At 33.8% G+C, this 19,710-nt stretch overlaps 2 protein-coding genes across 2 annotated transcripts; one reads left to right on the top strand and one right to left on the bottom strand.

Annotated features, from left to right (window-relative positions):
- Nucleotides 1-2,869: 2,869 nt before the first annotated feature.
- Nucleotides 2,870-5,624, bottom strand: LOC132730114 (uncharacterized). Its single transcript, XM_060715969.1, has 2 exons — nt 4,200-5,624; nt 2,870-3,450 (listed from the first exon to the last, which is right to left on the bottom strand). The coding sequence occupies exons 1-2, from the start codon at nt 5,069-5,071 to the stop codon at nt 3,171-3,173; spliced, it is 1,152 nt and encodes a 383-aa protein (XP_060571952.1). The 5' UTR covers nt 5,072-5,624; the 3' UTR covers nt 2,870-3,170.
- Nucleotides 5,625-6,979: 1,355 nt separating this feature from the next.
- LOC132730119 (uncharacterized) lies at nt 6,980-12,602 on the top strand. Its single transcript, XM_060715974.1, has 7 exons — nt 6,980-7,541; nt 8,852-9,016; nt 9,385-9,460; nt 9,884-9,943; nt 10,485-10,544; nt 11,091-11,138; nt 12,059-12,602. The coding sequence occupies exons 2-7, from the start codon at nt 8,921-8,923 to the stop codon at nt 12,151-12,153; spliced, it is 435 nt and encodes a 144-aa protein (XP_060571957.1). The 5' UTR covers nt 6,980-7,541; nt 8,852-8,920; the 3' UTR covers nt 12,154-12,602.
- Nucleotides 12,603-19,710: the final 7,108 nt, after the last annotated feature.

Genomic DNA, 19,710 nt, shown 5'->3' on the forward strand with positions numbered 1-19,710 from the left:
GAATTGAAAGGTCAAAAAAAGCAAAAAAGAATATAACAAATAAAAAAATTCTCGTTTTTTTCCTATAAATACAGGATTTTTTTTCATCTTGTGATATGAATCATCGAAAGGTTCATCTTTATAAGTTTGTCAATGGTTACAACTAAAATGAATGAAAAAATATATAGTTAAATGGGAGCACGTGATGTTAGAACTGTTGTTTAATAGTTTAGCATAGTAAATGTAATTCAAAGGCAAACTACAACGGCTATTACAAAACATGAAAATTTAAAGAAATGAATCCACGTTGTCGTGTTTTTCAAGAACTTGATTAATATAGGAAAATATTTGAAACTGTCAATAATATTATCTTTCCATTTTACATTAACATACATTGTTTTATGATACACTGATGCCAGTTGCGAGGTTAATAGTCTCCCCTTTATTACATCAATTTAATAATTTATAATCTGCGCCGATTAAGTAAATTTCAGCCTTTATTTGTCATAAAGCGATGAACATTATTACCTCGAGAAAATAATGTCATATGCTAGCAAATGAATATCCACTTACAGAAGTTACTTGCTGTAATATGCAATTGGCGTTATGTCTTAAAAAGGGAGTCGCTGCTAAACTTAAGATACATATAGTATTGTATGCATGTAACTGACAGACACAACAGATCAAGCACACATGCATGAATATAGAAAAATGAAGTTTTTCGTGTTCATTTCTCTATTTATAGTGAAATTTTGTGGTACTAAATCATAACTTTTTGTATTGTAACTGCATGTTGCTAATAAGCTTTTTTTCGATGCACATACCGCATTAATGAAAAAAATCAAAAAATCTACAAAACAGCAATTTTTCTTCAAAATTATATGTGAGGCCATGTTTTAACATGGAAAAACGCGTTTTTGGGTAATTTCGTTTTTTTCATCATTTTCTGTTAACCCATTACCAGATATATACGCCTTTCTACGCCTTTTTCACCCCCCCCCCCTCCTTTTTTGCTTTCTCAAATGGTAAAAATTAATTATTTAGGCCCCCAAACACTTGTTTTTGTTTGATAAATGTTGTTTAAAACATTGACCACTTTTTCGGCGCGCCCCCCCCCCACCCCATCCAAAAGATACATCAGGGGGTTGCCAGAAGGGGGATGTGCCCCCTTCTGTTTGGGGGTTTGAATGGGGGCTGAGTCCCCCTCATCGCCAAGAAAACTTTGGACTTGTGGGAGGCTAAAAATGGCCCCAGGTCGATCATAAGGTAACGTGTAACCAATACTGAAAAGCCTTTGACTCTATCTCAATCCATTGAGAAGTGGCAGCACTTTGAAATCAATTTTGATGGAAAAAACCAACGCAAAATAGTGATTTTTGGCAATTTTGAGATGTCCCCTAGTTGCTATGGTAACAGGAAATTTCAGACTGAACATGTTGTTACAAAGGTAATGGTCCAGTCAACATTTGTGCCAAGTTTGAAGCAGTTTTTATAGTTTTATAGCAACTTGAACTTGTAACGGGAGACCTTAAAATGAAAACAGCCATTTTTCTCAAGATGCTCATGGGGTAATGGGTTAATAACTTTTCTATCTTGAGAAAATATTAGAAATGATAGTTTAACGTCTCAATTCTGACTAAAAGGACGCAAAGAAAAGAGGAATTGATAAAAGATTGAACTTGATTTTCTGTCAGAATGTTAGCCACTTTCATGGTATTTCTGCCATCGACGGCAGCATTTATAATATGTATCTGCCTACAACGGCAGCATTTTTTCTTCGACCGGACAAGATTGAGCGTCTGTAAAACTTTCAAGAAAAGACTCACGGGGTAGATATTTGGCTTGCGTGACCCCAATGGATGAACGTCTATATTGATAACAGGAAATCCTGCCATTTACTTAAAACTTGAGATATTTTGAAACAGAAAACAGACATTTTCACGGATTTTTCTAAGGATTTCACTTTTAACCTGCTCAAAATAGTCTGAAAACAGGACAAAACGAGTCCAAAATTACCTTACAGTATCTCCATTCAATGGGCAATAGTTTTATAGCAATGAAATGGGACGTATTTGTGTAATATAATTAAACCAACCAAATTTATAACCTACCTGTATCGATCGGTAATTTTCAGATATCTGCCATCACTGCAGTGATCAGCCATCACTGCCGCCGGTAATACGGTGTGATACCGCATTAATAACTTTTTTATCTTGAGAAAATATTAGAAATGATAGTTTAACGTCTCAATTCCGACTAAAAGGACGCAAAGAAAAGAGGAATTGATAAAAGATTGAACTTGATTTTCTGTCAGAATGTTAGCCACTTTCGTGGTATTTCTGCCATCGACGGCAGCATTTATAATATGTATCTGCCTACAACGGCAGCATTTTTTCTTCGACCGGACAAGATTGAGCGTCTGTAAAACTTTCAAGAAAAGACTCACGGGGTAGATATTTGGCTTGCGTGACCCCAATGGATAAACGTCTACATTGATAACAGGAAATCCTGCCATTCACTTAAAACTTGAGATATTTTGAACAGAAAACAGACATTTTCACGGATTTTTTCCGAGGCTTTCACTTTTAACCTGCTCAAAATAGTCCTAAAACAGGACAAAACGAGTCCAAAATTACCTTACAGTATCTCCATTCAATGGACAATAGTTTTATAGCAATGATATGGGCCGTATTTGTGTAATATAATTAAACCAACCAAATTTATAACCTACCTGTACCGATCGGTAATTTTCAGATATCTGCCATCACTGCAGTGATCTGCCATCACTGCCGCCGGTAATACGGTGTGATTTAGTGTGGTGCTCCAATCCTTTTTTTAGTCACAGCCTTGTAATTTCCGTACTGATAAGGGGAGATCACTGCGTAGGAGATTGGCATTAAGGTTGACAAGAGTGAATTCCCTTGTCACAATTATCGGCGACGTTTCTTTTGGAATGCTTTTTATTTTAGTCTATGGACGGAGCTGTTATTATTAGCAGTTAATGTCATGTTGTGTTAATTAGCTTTATTTTGATTCGTAAAAATCATATAAACAAATATGTTGTTATATTTGTATTTAATAACTTTATGTAAAAAACATGTGCATTGTGATATTATTGCCTGTCCCTTAGTTTTATTGTTATGCAACTTGATTGACATAAGACATTTGAAAACAATCAATCAGTCAATCAATCAATCAATTTTAGATAAAATATATACAATGTAAATATTTAGCTTACCGGATTCCGAATTGGCATCTGAAAATGCAGGTTCCATTTTCTCGTTTTCTGTAATTGGACCTGTCCATGAATCAAACAGTGGAGTGCTGTAGGTATATACTGCTGGCTTGTCAAGAGGATATATTTCCTTGATGAAGTCAAAAAAGGAATATACATTTCCTTTAACAACACTGCGCCACATCACCTCGGCCATGTGAGACTCCCATTGAGAAGCTGTCGTACCCGACATTCGTCTGCAAAAGGAAGTGAAATATGCGTAAATTTTTTAAGTAACGATAGCTATTATAAAGTACATACATTTTCCCCCATTTGAAATATATGTTTGCTGTTCTTGATTTGACCACTATGTAAATTTCAGAAGTGTGCACTAAAGGAAACGGAATGAACCTTATATATACTCCTAGTTTAGACCCCGGAGTCTATACGCAACTTCAATTCAATGTTAATGAAATACAAATGTCATTCATTCCGTAAATACATAAAAAGTATAAAAATGTATCATGATAAAAAGTAATTAAAATTTCAGAAGTAAAACTTGAATATAATGCACTAAAGAAAACGGAATGAACCTTATATATTTACTCCTAGTTTAGACCCCGGGGTCTATTCCAGCGGCAATTCAATGTTTATAAAATACAAATGTCATTCATTCCGTAAATACATAAAAAGTATAAAAAATTGTATCATGATAAAAAAGTAATTTAAATTTCAGAAGTAAAACTTGTAGATAATGCACTAAAGAAAACGGAATGAACCCTATATATACTCCTAGTTTAGACCCCGGGGTTTATTCCAGGATATATACGACAAGAAAATGTTTATAAAACACAAATGTCATTCGATCATTCCGTAAATATATAAAAAATACATTGTTGACGCATTTATTCCGTCAAAACAGACACAATGTTTATTAACTAGCTACAATTGTCATTAATTCCGTAAATACATAAACTAGTTTTACATTAAAAAAAAGAAGTCTTACCGAAAATAATCTTTAGCATGTTTCCACGCCCCCTCTATCCGATTTGTATCTACTGCAATAGTCTCTTTTGTCTCTTTATTGACATATACCTTTTTAAAGGTATATTTGTGAAGCACTGTGAAGTGTCTGTACCCCATTTCGTTTAGTGGACAGTATGCAGACCAACCGTCACTGTATATTGTACTTCCTGGTTGTACATGGCGTTCAATTAGCGGCAGCAATGTTTTCGCTCGGCGGTCATGAACAGGGTAGAGGATCAAACTGTTGCTGGCCCTTTCTACCATCCCAAACACCCACACTCGCAGTCCTTTGTGGGGATTTCCTTTATTATATTTTACTTTTCGTCCAAAAAGACTTTCATCAATTTCAATTTCTCCAGATAAAAATTTGTTTTTTAATTTTCTCTCATAAAATTCCTTAAGAACCTCTCTTATGAAGCTTCCCCAGTCCACAGCCGTACTGCCGTAAGCAACGCCACCAAATTTTGCGCATGTGCTAAGAGAAAATCCGTCCAAGTAGGATTTCGAAAACATCATTACGTCCTGTATGGTAAGGTGTGATTTCTCGAAGAAAGAGTTCTTCCTAACACTTTGCTCGTGGTCGCGGTGTTTGTTACATCTTAGCACAGCCCCTGAAATATTCCTTGACCGTTTTGCAAGGGAAAGTGTTCCATTGCATCCTGGTCTATGGCAAGGCATCGGTCCATGCAGTAATCCGTTACGAACGCACCAGTTAACAACGAACGAATCATCTTGCGACATAACGTGATAAAAATTCCACGGATTGTAAAAGTCCTGAATTTCAATGTTACTAGGGTCATCTTTACGGCTCCGGTAGTTGCCGGCAACCCTTAGTTTCCTCTCTGAAGCCATGCTGAAGTGATGTCTAGGCTGTTGCTCTTGGACCTTATATACCGTGGTCTTGGGCTGCCAGGATTTTGACAGATCATGACAAGCACCGGCCCGCCCAAGTTCATTTGAGTTTGAAAAAAATGAGGCCCGTCATATTTTAGTAGGAAAGAATAACCTCTTTCAATTTTTAAATGATTTTTTATTAGTTTGAAGAAAAAAAAAGACACATTGGGCTCGAACCCATGCTCGTCAAGTGCGACTTACTTGTCCCTGTAGTTGGTAGACATTTTATGTTATCCGCTGAGCCTGTATATATACTCCTGGTCAAAACTGTAGTGTATATATGTGTACTTACAGAAAAAAACAAGCAAAAAAAAAAAAAAAAAAAACATGGGGCTCGAACCCATGCTCGTCGAGTGCGACTAACTAGTCCCTGTAGTTGATAGACATTTTATTTTATCCACTGTATATATACTCCTGGTTCAAACCCCGGGGCTTAAAACAGGAGTATATATGTGTACTTACCGGAAACAAATCGATATATTCTGCTTTTGTAAGATATCTTCTTTTTGTTGTGAAACAAACAAACAAACAAAATAATAATAACAAACAAAATAATAATAGACATCGTAGAATACTATCTACATTTTTACAGCTTTTTTTACAAAAGTAAAAATTTGTAATACTAATAATATAATTTATAATTAAAGATAATAGTTTTATAACAATGAAGAAATATTCTCTGAAGAGCCTCAATTGCACAACTTTTGGCTGATGCTGGCATCGGCACCATCAAAAGTGTCAATATCATGTCACATTGACTGCCATGATGGCATTACACCCGATTTAATGTACTGTTTCCCAAAAAGGTGAACCGAGTGCATTTACATGTAGTACACTTACCTTTCATATAACCTTTCTGTCCAATGAATATGTCTTGGATTGGCAGAAATAAAGAAATTTACGAGAAATGGGTGAATATACAGGACTTAATTGGTGATGCTGCACAGTGGCCAAGGAGAATACGACGACTTTTTTGGACACAAAATTTGAAGCATTTTGACAGAATACTGGTTACAGCTTTTTGTTATGTTAATGGTTTGACCCCTGAAGTGTTTTTTGAATGGGCTTGTCTTTTGTCGTTAGGAAGAGATACTGAAGCCCAAAGGCATTTCACAGCATTGTTCAGATTGTTTGAACAGGGACGTTATTCAAGAAGTTTATATGCCTGGAATACGACCAACAGACGTTATGAATACTTAGATGGCACTGTGAAACAGTACGTGCATGCTTCTCTTCGACATTAGGTAATATTAGGTGATATTTTAATCCTTGCAATGGATATATTGGTACGCAAGTGACATTTGCTCTCTGTCCGGGGCCTATTTGTTAGCCCCCCCCGGGGCACATTTGTTAACACCCGGGGTTCATTTGTTTACGCCCCGGGGCATATTTATTCAACAATTGGACACTTCCAAATATCCCCCCAAAAACAAACCAAGCCCCATTTTTAAATATATATGAACCCCCTAAGAAAACCCTATTCCAGGGGATACCCTCCCCTGCAGAACTCATTATTGTGAAGTCACTCGTGTCTCTTTTTTCCAGCATATTTTGTTTTGTTTATATTATAAATATTGACAATTTCTCTCGCTTAATATTATACTCCTGGTTTAAACCCCGGGGTCCAAACCAGGAGTATATATATAAGATGTAATTTATAAAAGCATTTTACGATATCTATAATATTTCAAAATATGTTTCATTGAAGTTAACTCTTCACGGAATGAACGACAGGTAAAATATTTTTCTCAACAGTATATATATACTCCTGGTTTAGACCCCGGGGTTCAAACCAGGAGTATATACATATAAGATGAAACTGGTTGTAAACTTGTAATTTATAAAGAATCGTAAGTCTAAAACATAAGACTAAAGTTAGGACTGGAATAAGATTGCACTTAGGAGCGTTTCAAGAAACTCTCCTAAGTCTTGTACTTAGGAATAGTCCTAAGTTTTTACTTAAGACAAAATCTTCCCAATGAAGTTAAAAAACCCAACCGCTCGTGCCTGCCGCTCGTGCCTTATCCCGCGATAAGTCATCGTCGTCTGCTATCAAGTATGTCCGACAGCGCTCTCGCCACCAGGAAGGCAAATTGGACTGACGGAGAGCTGCTTTCACTTGTGGAAGCAGCTCAGTCCGTGATTGAAATAATAAACGGGAAATTTAGTTTGTTTCTAACACACGATAAGAGAAAAAAAGTGTTGGGAGTCGGTCACAGAGCGGTATGTATCGAACAATTTTTTTTGCAGTCTCTTTTCCATTTTTCCGTTTAAAAATAATCGTTTTGCTTTTCTTCACCGAAGGGAGATAACGTATAATTAACAGGAAATAGAATTAATTATGACGCATCAATAGCTTAGATGGTCTTCTTTATTTATTACCAATTCAACGTCAGATTGTGAAGGATCAAAGGGACTACATTAGGAAGTACTGTATTATCTTATAAATGCCATTTGTCGCCCATCATAATATGCTTTACCTTTTATTCAATGATAGCTCGATACGTTCCGATTCATTTCACCCGATTTTGTTCGGCCTTTAATTTACTCGGGGTAACTCGGCCCATATAATATTTGATCCATGAACAGATGAATGTTCTCTATGATAACTTGACAAAATACAGTGTTACTGTATGAAAATATTAGTCTTTGATTGCTTCAGATGTGAAGAACATCGAAGCACGGGTAATAATCACAAGAACATGGATTTAAGTTTTAACAAGTTTTACTGCCTTTTTTTCTTGCATATATGCAAAAAAAACAAGAAAAATCAAACAGGAGAATCTTCTATGAGAATCTTACACCGGCTGCTGGTACAGACCGGAATATCTAGCTCGAGGGTGACTGTTTACGCCGGTAACGAGTTTTGACAATATGCAGGTCTAGGATTTTCCCCTAAAAATGCATATATTTTCCCCTAAAATTCCTTGTGCTCTTCCTTACCAGAACCATGACTTAACAGCATCAGCTAGAAGACAGAAATATGTCCCTATAGATAGCCTCTGCTATATACCATGCATGTTAAATTGAATTGAAATTAATTTTTTTCATAAAATGTGTGAGTAAATTCCATTTTCAGTTGTTGGAATTTGATTTCAGGTTTCCCACTTTTCTGATTTATCGTGCTATATTTTCCCCTTCAGAGAGCCACAGGTTGTTTTGAAAATTGGAATAAAAATCACTGCTATCGAATAAGTGAATGATATAGAAAATACTTGGCAATTTTTTTACTACTTCAATGATATTTTTGTCATTGCTCCTCTGTTATTAAATTCATTCTAATGTCAGTACCAAAACTGCCCTGTCTTACTTTGGTACCTCATGTTAATTATTGTACATTTTTTCGAATACTCCTTGTATCAAACTCATGATTGAGTGAGACATAAATAATGGTTTGGACATATCCTGTATTTAAGTAATTTCAGGACAAGCTTGAATGATTAAATGCTAAAATTTTGCCTTTACATTCATCAAAATGCACTTTGATATAAATACATGTATGATAGTATTTAATTCATATCTTCACATGGATTTATATAAAATATAAATAGATGAATAAAAGATAAATATCGGCATAAAAAGCGATATTTTTTTTTAATTTTGTGATCATGATTCATGCAAGCATCTGGAGGTATTGCTGACACATTGTAGAGAGTTAAATTCCCCATGAACATTTTCCACTGTTACTGTTTATGGTTGATCCATTTATAAGCATTAATAAAATTGTTGTAATTTCAGTGTGAATGCAGTATCAATAAGAGATAAGAGGACAGTTGAGGAAGTAAAAAAAAATGGCAATGGGCTGTTATGACAGTCAAGAAAATGGAAGCCGCCCGGCTCAATTCAAGTTCTTTGACTGGTGGTGGATTTGGGCCGGCAGATCTTAAAGAATGGCAGAAGATTGTAAGCAGCTTTTTTTCCCCTTTTTTCAATGTGAGGTAAAACCAAATGAAACAAACAAAGTGAACAATAACTCTTTCCAATTTTAAGTGTATTTATAACATATAAGCACTATGATATCATTTCAAATAACTTACAGTTACCAAACAATTTGAAACTTTTAAAATATAAACATTTTACTCTTAACTAACAATTGAGCTTAAATATATTTCAACATGTAAAAATATGAAAGGTATCTATAACAAACATAAAAAAGGCAATTAACATACAACAATATTATTGCTGACAAGTAAATAAACATGTATGTGTGACTTGCAACAAAAGTAGTAAATAATTTGATATTTTCAAATGCTTGTTTGTTTCCTCTGTAGGTACTGACTACCATACCAAGGACAGGCTTAGTTGGGATTAGTGGGGGCTGTGACACTGGCGTAGGAGAGAAACAAGGTAAATATTTTTCATGATTTAATGAAGTTATGGCTTCATTGGGCTTTTTATGCTAAGTTGTTAAGCATCCATATTCTTGTTAATCATCAATATTCTCACCTTTTGTTTTGTTTTAATTGGAAGTGATGTTTCATGAATTGCACAACTAATGTGAGTCAAATTGCAATAACATAATGATAAATTATTATCGACTGTTTTCATTATTTTTCATTCATTAAGAATTCATTGAAGAAAGCCAAAAATAATGCAGTAATACAAATGTCTCAACAACTGAGTTTTAATTTTAACCCGTCATTTAGCAAACATTTGAGAGTTTTCCCCTGACTAAGTTTATCAAAACTGTGATTCCAAATTAAATCAAGAGGGCACATAGACACATACATTCTAAGCACTTGATTATTAACATTAATTCCAACATTTCAGTGGAAGATCATGTTACATTGCCAGAACGGGAGGCTCCAACCTGTTTACACTTGGATGAAGGTAATTTTTATCATTCATTGTCATATTTAATACAATGACAATTTCGTCGTAAATTTTGAAAGTAATCATTTGTATATTCATTAATAAACACATGCACATTATGTACTCTATTCATTATTAGCTCATCTGTTTTTTACAAAAAGTGCTGCATAGTCCTTGCCATTATCATGAAAAAACTGAAATGCAGCCCATTTTTCAAACATTTTATAACTCGCCAACAAGAAATGTAGAAAGTTAGGTCATATAATAATACATAGCTTCAAGACAAGCTTAATGTTAGAATCATGCTAAATGGGCATTGATGAAAATGTGATTCTTTTTAATTGTTCACATTTCTTTTTTTATTTATTTTATTTATGTGATAAAAACAGTATTATATAAATAAAACTTCCATTACTAAGTTTATTGAACGTGTTAAATAAAATAATATTTTGCTCGCCCGAGGCTTGCATGATTAATATTATTCTTCTTGTTAATTAAATAAATTCAGTATTTAACCTACTCTCATTGAATGTCTGCTTTATTATTTTCAACATTTCAGTTAACGTTACCGTAGAAGAAGGCAGAGAGGAAGAAGTTGCCAGTAATACCACAGTTAAAGGTATTTATTAGTATTTGTGTGGTTTCTTAAATAATTGAGCTATTGTCACAGTCAGATTGGCAATAGTCAGATCGCCATTGCCATTGATGTCTACAAACTCTAACCTCGATCATAACTTTAGGCTGTTAGTGTTTATACCATGTCCACAGAATAAGATGTTGATCTGCTGACCTAGATTTTGACCTTATCATCTAATTTGAAATCTAGATTACATCCATTGCTTTTAGAGGTAACATTAAACTTTGATATCAGCTTACATAGAGATTTAACTTTTGAGCTTCTTTCTTGTTATTTGATGTCAAGCTGTTTAAATTTGGACCATATGCTTATATTTAAGGTTTATATTGTACATTTGTTGTCTCTGTGAACAGTCATTCATAAGTTTTACCTCAAGCTTGGAACATCATCTTATGAAAGTGTGAGGCATTTTAGAAAAATTGATGCTATATACATGTTTGATTGACATATTTTAACTACATGTTGCTGGTTTTCTTATGATTACATTGGAACTAAATAAAGATGTTTGTATTGGTTTCTACTTTGAAGATACATTGGTTGGGGACCAGGTTACTGCAAGAAGCTCTTCCTCCAAAGGTGAGACTGTAAACGTGTATATAAGTCATTATCATCCATTGGAATTGTATTTGTACTCATGGTCATTTATTACATAATATATCAGCTTAAATTGTATAAGTGCTTAATAGTTTAACTTTCCTAATGTATAATCTTCAGCTTAGGTTCTTTGCACCCTTCCGTTGTTAAGCTGTTTAAATGTTGTTGAATTGAACTTCATAAACATTAAAACATATTGAATTGGTTAGCCAAAACACAAGTACAGAACTTGAGTAGAACTTCACAGACAATTAAACATATTGGATTGATTACGTCAAACATAACTACACAACAAATCAATACAAAAAATGTTATGAACCGATTTGAAGTCATTGATTAAATGATAGGAAAATGTAAAGGTGAATTAACCTAAGTTTTAAGTTATATTCTTTTAAACAAATGTCTAGTTAATAATGGGAAATGTAATCTACTGTCACTACTTTATTCTCACATTTATTGCCCTATTTCAAAATAGCTATTTTTTCAAATGGCATGTTAAATTATTTCCTATAACTTTGAATTGAAAAGTTTATTTCATGCTTTCCAGTGTTTTATTGTAATATATCAGATGATTATATTCTGATAAACCACTAGTGAAATTTATAAAATATAATTTTCACAGTAGTCGGACTATATCTGAATGCGGATGAATAGAAAATAATAGTAATAGCTGTAAAGTCGGTGAACGTGCGTAAGCATGAAACTTAGACTATAAAATGCAATTACTTTTATTAGAAAATCATAACGAAAAGGAATAACAGGCAGAAATAAATGCTGTCATGAATAAATTTTGCTTCTTCAGGAAAAGAAAGTCGATGTCACCATACATCATATTAAAAATGTAACAAAATTAGACTACATTTAACAGAACTTTTACATGTGTTTCAATTATCAATTTACAGAAAAAACCATGAGCAGGGAGAAGAGACGGGGTATTTGCAGCAGTAAGTATTTATCTGTCTCATGTATTGTAATTAAATTATCTTCTATTCTCTAATAATCTATCGCAGTTATATAAATTTGAATGTATAATTATTGCATTCTTTAAATCAACCAGTATCAGAAAAGGTAATGCATGCAAAGTTAAAATCTAAGCAAAATAGTATTAGCTCATTACATTTTTTTGTAACAGGAAACAATCAGTGATATCATGACTCTACCATGTATGTAGTACAATAAATGCTCATTTGCATTCTTCTGTGCAAGAAGTCACACTCATTGCCATTATTGTTATGAACTGTTATTTATTAGACAGACACTCATTTTATTTAGCAATAAAATAAGTGTTTAGGATAAATTACTTCCTATTGGAAACATGTGATTTTAAATCTTTTCTCTTTTAAATGAGAAACATGATGAATTTAGTCTAATATGACGTATCTTAGACTGTAGACATCTTGCCTAAAGTCATACAGGGCTGTTCAGTTTAGCAGTTTAATGGTTAAAAGTCAATTTTAATGTAAGACATCAGTTTGAAATGTATATTGACAATTATTAGAACTAAATTGATTTGTGCAATAAACTTCTTGTTGAATTATGGATTTTTAACCTCAGCTGAAGATGTACAGAAAGAGGCGCTTCTTGGAAATTGAAGGAGGAAAAGCTGGCCTTGGCAAGGGAGACCTTGGAATTGAAGAAAAGAAAAGTTACAGCTTCTGGAGGAGAGTGTTTCTTTCCAGAAGAGAACTGCAGAAGCTGTAGAGTCAATGCTGCATATTATGCGTGATAAACAAATTGAAGGCTTATTAAGTAATACTCTACTTGAATGTTAGTGAAAGTGTTTTACACATTTTTCATCTCCTATTGTTCTTACAGAAGTGGAAAAAAAAATGTGCAAACACTTTCATGGAATAGACACCAGCTATCTGAACACCCATATATATAATATTTGACTGTATTGAAACATTTTCAAGAGATAGAGGATATTTGTTTTTTGTGTGTAAGATTAATTTTATTTCATTGAGTGAGCTTTCAAAACAGTACTCTCACAAGTGCCATAGAACACTGTTTTTTAAAGTTCACAAGATGAAATAAAATAGCATCTTAGTAAACAAACAAACAAATTTTCTTCTTCTTTTATGCTTAAATACAAGTTTAAATGAAATGTCTTTAATATTAACTTTACTATTAAAATCTGCTTTCCCCCCTGGGAGTCAAATTGTTCATTAAGTACAAGAAGTCTTTACCTGAAAAAAAAGTTAGACTATCAACCTTAAATGGCGATGATATTATTTATTTTATTCAAAAAATATGAATGAATCTTTTTACCTTTCTTAAGATCTTAATACATTTTTCTAAAGATTGAATTTCTTAAAATATTTGGCTCATGTGGAGGTGTGCAGCTTTAATACACTTGCTACTATGTATAGAAACAAATTTGCCTATGTTATCAAGTGATTTTTAGTGTCATGTGACTGATTATGAGTATTCCACCTAGGGCCCAATGAGTAACTTCTTGGAAATTGTTTATACATATATATATATATATATTTAAAAACGTTGTGTTAGTCTCCTCCTCTGTTCAAACGCATCCCTGCTACAATTCTGTACGATTTCTTGATTGTTGTCAACAACAATGCTGTCAGTATTAGGATTTGGAAGATTTAAGTCCAGCGCCATATTGTGCAGTTTGAAACATGACTCTATAATTTTAACACACTTGTTTGGTCTGTATGGAAGTGCACCTCCAGTTTTTGTGAAGAACATCTGCAAAATGTATCATGCAAAAAATATAGTCATTTTTCAACGAAATTTGAATAATTTTATTATTACAGTTTCACATTTGTAGATAATATATATCAGTTTATAGCAAGTGAATGATTTTTATATGCCCACCATCAAAGAAGAGGTGGTATATTGTTTTGCTAATGGCAGTCGGTCTTGTCTGTCCGTTGGTAGATCACATGCTTTTTGCTGATTATCTTAAAAACTATTTTTCACAAAGTTTTCATATTTCACATACTGTAATGTCAAAACGGTTTTCACTCAATATCTTGAAAATTATTTATCACTTAGTATTTAAATTTCACATATTGATAGGTCATGACTAGTAGATGAGCCCTATTGATTTTAGGGTCCTTAGGTCAATGGACCTTTAAAGTTAGAATTGTTTCCACTCATTATCTTCTATACTTTATATTATCTTGAAGTATGAAGTCTTGGTGATTCATATTTTAATTTATCAATACTAGTAGAAGACCACTACTGATTTGATGTCATTAGGCATAATAACCTTGAATGTAATAGATGATATTTGTTTATTTCTGTGGAAGATAATAATTTATTTCATCGAGTGAGCGCCATGTCCATATTTTCACGAGTGGCGCAGCCACGAGTGAAAATATGGACATATGGCGTTCACGAGATGAAATAAATTATAATCTTTCACAGAAATAAACAAATTTTCTTTTTATTTTATGCTTACTTTAACCAAAATTTTGGTAATTTCACTGTTTTGAAACAGTGGATTATCAATTTTAAATCACTGATAAATTTCTATAATTCATTAGTAAGCATAATATAAAAAATGATAATTCTTTTTTCTTTATTTATAACTTTTTTTATCACAAGAACATGCCATGTAGATAAAGTGAAATTTACCTGAAGCGGGCTTTCAGAAGTGCAAAAGACCTTTCAATAACGCATCTTGTTGCCATGTGCGCTTCATTGAAACGCCTCTCCTGTTCGGTATTCACATTCAGTAGCGGAGTTATCAGCCATTTCTTCAATGGATAGCCGGAGTCCCCTAACAGCCAGCCATTGTTAGTTGATTCAAAATATGCCTGGCAGTGTTTTGAATTTGCTAATATAAAAGCGTCATGTGTACTGCCAGGCCACCGTATAACTGCATTTATGTACCTTAAAACAATATTGAGTAACTGATATTAAGTTAATTAAATAAATGTTATATGTGTGAGTTCATTGGCCTTTGAACAGCCATTTAAGAGCTTTACATGTTACAGGTGTGGGTTACGTTTATATACAGATGCACTGTAGAAAAAAGAACTGCACAGTAGATATCTTTGAACTGGATTTAAGAATATGATAAAATTTGCATGTTAGATTATACAGTAGAAAGAGCTTTAAGAGAAAACATTACAATGTTAAGAAAGACCAATTGAGAAATTTTTTTTTTTTTTTATTTACCTCATATTTGCATCACATTACTGCTTTGACATTTATGGCATGGTAATCCTTTTGCGACATACAAATATGGGTTTTCCTTCCTCTGCCCCTGGTGGTGCCATAATGGGTAAAAGGGTGCCATCAATGCACCCAATTACATTGGGGAAGCGGGCAATTTGATGAACCTTCTGTTTGTTTATTGCTGCTTGAGTGTGATCCTGGCATCTTAATGTTGTTAACCTTATTACAAATGGCCTCAACATTACTCTTCCAACAATCCGGCTACTGTTATGACTTTTGAAATGCCATGCCAGGTCACTTGTTTCAGATAAAATAATCCCCTTTCGCCAGACAAAATCTGAGGGTGGTCAGCACCTAAATATAGAATGTATATACATCAAAGATATGTTTACTAAATGCATAACAGTCCTGATTTTTATCAATTTTAAATTGAACTAATTGAATCTGTAGTTAAGATTCAACTTTTTTTTTACCTCAACTTTTTTTTTTGAAGAAAAAAGTAGAGGTATTGTAATAGTCTTGGCGGCGTTGCCATCCCGCAAACTTGTACCTGGATCATAACTTTTTTGTGTTGCCTCTACGGAGTAGTGGTGACATATAGGGATCACTTCTCCGTCGTCTGTCTGTCCGTCCGTCCGTCACAAATTGGGTTGTCCCGGACTACTCCTCAACTACTTGGTGCAATTTTCATCCAAACTTTACAGGAGATGATCAGTACCAAGTCTAGTTGTGCATATTGTCCAGCATTTTCCGGTTTTCATGATTTTTTGTTAGAGTTATGGCCCCCTTTAAATAATTTTTAATTTTTTAAAGTTTGTCCGACTACTTCTCTTATACCACTAATGCAATTTCAATGAAACTTTACAGGATTGATCTGTTAGCTCAAGTCCTTGCGCATATTGCACGGGTTTTCCGGTTGAAATGATTTTTGGCCGAGTTATGGCCCTTTGATAAAAAGGTTTTCTTTTTCTGTGTGTTTGCCAGTTACGCAAAAGCTTGTTTCCGGAACTACTCCTCATAAACTACTGGTGCAATTTAATCCAAACTTTACAGGAATGATCAGTACCAAGTCTAGTTGTGCACTGTCCGTTCTGTCGTGTCCCTCTCCACAAAATTTGTATCCCAACATGAAATTGGCCCCCATCATGAGGCGACACATGTGATTACTGATCGCTCTTGTTTTGGTTTGTGGTGGTATTGTCTTTATACTTGGCCACAACGAACCCTTTGGACAAGAGCTTTTGGTAGACCACACTAACCTTGACCTTTATCCATAAATGACCTTGACCTTGAAGGTCAAATGTCTCTAAAATTTTGCTATTATTGGCTGTAACTTTATCTATGAATGGATTGTCTTCAAACTTTAACTTATTAATCTTCAAGGGTAGCCCTTTATAATAAGCAGGCAGACCTTGACCTTCACTCATAAATGACCTTGACTTGATGTGCAAACATTTCTTTGTTTGCTCATAGAAAAAGTTGAGCGTTACCCCGCCCGGCGGTGGCTCTTGTTATGAGTGTATATTTATTAACTGGTATTAATGTTGGAGTTAATATGCATCTAAGGGCCTGGCATAATATGATTTTATCCAACTTGTACAATAAAATCAGTATTAAACCTACACTTGCCCAATAGCCACTATTTATTATGTACTTATAAATTAAATGTTCAGAAATATAAATAAAATAAAATGTGAATTTACATTTTCTGTATTTTAGCTTCAAAAACATTAGCATCATGTAATGTATAGATACAGAATGATATACTAGTGTCTGATATAACAAAATTGATCAGTCATGACTAAGTAAAAAAAAGGGTCGAGGTTCTTCCAAGCCTGTTATTTTACTCTTGACTAGCCTGATAAATTTTATGTTATAAGACACTTGCCACAAAATGTGGGGGGGGGGGGCTATAATGGATTCGTTTTGTCGCGTCAAATATCGAACAATATAATATTAGACATTCTAACACGACCCGCATTTTTCCCTATTGAACATAGAAGAACCGAAAGTGTGTGTTATTATGCAATAAAATCACTGTTTGACGTTCTATATTTAGACATGTGACGTAATCATTATACACGTGACGTAACCACTAAAAATGTGACGCGCTGACAATAAGTACGGAAACAAATCAGACGCAATTTAGCTTAATTATCATGTACGGCAGCATTTATTTGTTGATGTCGTGTTAGAATCGAAATAATATATCCAAATCGATGATTTTATTGCTTGATAACATCACTGTTTGTCATTCGGATGCGCATCATTATATCACTCGGGCTACGCCCTCGTGATATAATTCCCCGCATCCGAACTCCAAACAGTGATGTTATTGAGCAATAAAATCACAGTTTGGGATATATTATTTCTTAAGTATGGCATGTCCGCTATGTAAGTCCTACACTAATTAAAAGATTTTCTTCAATCGTGGCTCAAATGTTCCCCTCAACAAGAGGGTGTGCAGAACCCATGTCACCCTTTTGCCGGGTAAAGGTCAAGGTCACACTTTAAGGTCAAAAATTGACTTAGAAAATATTCGTAAGTTTTAACATGTATTTGAATATTTTTGAAAACTAGAAAAGTGTCTATATAAAGGGTCACAATTTCGATATGTTGGTCAAGTTTTTATTAATTCTGTATTGCAATTAAAGTTATGCCCCCTTTTAAGTCTTCAAATTACATAGTCAAATATGTTGTGTACGCTCTATAAATCCAATAACTCAAATGTTCACCTTAACAAGGTTATGTGCAGAATCCATGTTACCTTTGTGCCGGCTAAATGTCAATGTCACACTTGAAGGTCAAAAATTGACTTAGAAAAAATGTTTTAGTATTTTTGTGAAAAATGAAATGTTATTTGTAACTGTTTCGAACATGATTTGACAATATATATTTATACTATTAAAAGTACAATTTGACTTTTTTTCACCAGAGATAATTTCTTTTTATGTATATGTACAGTCGACATTGTATTAAGAGACCACTCAAGGGACTGCCAAAAAGTGGTCTCTTAATAAAGTGGTCTCTCAATAGAATTCTGGAAAATTCGAGACTTTTTATTACAAGTCATAGATATAATAACATCTTTTTTATAAAAACAAAAAATATACAATTTGATGTATGTATTACCGTTTTATAATTACATTTATGCCTTTTTTTTAAAAAAAAGTCATCAATATTGTTTGTTTTTGATTTTTAGTAGAAATTTGTGTACAAATGTGTTTTACGCTCATAATACTGTAAACAGGTCATTTTGACCATGATACAAAGCATATTGTCTTATATTTTTAATATGTTCATACACATCTCCTGCTGAACATACTTTAGAGAATCATCAGCCAGAGCTCCAGAATAATTATTTATGCAATGAGTTTTAATAAACTTCTTGATTTTTTTCAACAATTTGTTTTCACACTACCCCTCCCCGATTTCAAATTCAATAAGATTTTTAGAGATCTAGGATTTGTTTGCCTTTTTTGTCGAAGGGTCATATTTAATGGGATACTACATGTATTTTGTAAAGCATCAGATGAGCACCTACACCATCAGCAATGAAAGGCTCGGCTCTGTAATGTTTAGTCTACTAGGTTTGACGATTTTATTTCGACTACAATCGGTGACATTTGCTATTTACTCAGACTCAATTCCATGCACGATTTCCTCATACAATTTATCCGGTCTTATTAGTTGTCTGTCTTTTTTTTCGCTCGATCCGACATCATTTTCGATAAGGGAGGTCACTCTCAGCACATGACAAAACTATGCAAACGCGGTGTTGTGATACGTTATTGCTCTGACAAAATATGTCACAATAAATATTACGATCGGAAAATCCGATTTTGAAACGATTGCAATTGTTATTCATTTCGTTTTTAAACGACAATTATTTGTGACCAATGACCATGAAAATTATTTGTTTGTTTGCTTGTACACATCTAACCTACTCGCTAATTACACAGGTGAGAATGCCCGCAGGGACGATTGTTTGTCACGGCCGTTTAATAGATACTTTAACACTTAATTTTGTACATTTGGGCCGACATTCAGTGGCCGCTGGCCGCGATATAAAATAGTCGTTTAATGGAATTAAATTAAATAGTAAAAATCATCGGGAGGGATTTTATGCGGCCGCTTAATAAAAAAGTCGCTTAATAAAGGTGGCCGCAAGTACGATGCCGACTGTATTTGTGCCACTAAAGTCATTCCCTTAACTACCTCTCAAAGTTGTCTTCTGTCAAGGAGATTGGTGGGGGTATGAATCGCATTCAGCGAGAGTTCTAGTTTATCATGTTTTCAATTTTAGTATGCATTTCTTTCTTTAATTTTTAAATGAATAAAAAAATGTCAAGAATTCAATATACAAAAACAGATATTTGTTTTTTAAGTTTATCAGTTTAAAGGGACT

Source organism: Ruditapes philippinarum, unplaced genomic scaffold, assembly GCF_026571515.1.
Source record: "Ruditapes philippinarum isolate M1 unplaced genomic scaffold, ASM2657151v2 ctg1882_1_1_1_1, whole genome shotgun sequence".
Taxonomy (NCBI): Eukaryota; Metazoa; Mollusca; class Bivalvia; order Venerida; family Veneridae; genus Ruditapes; species Ruditapes philippinarum.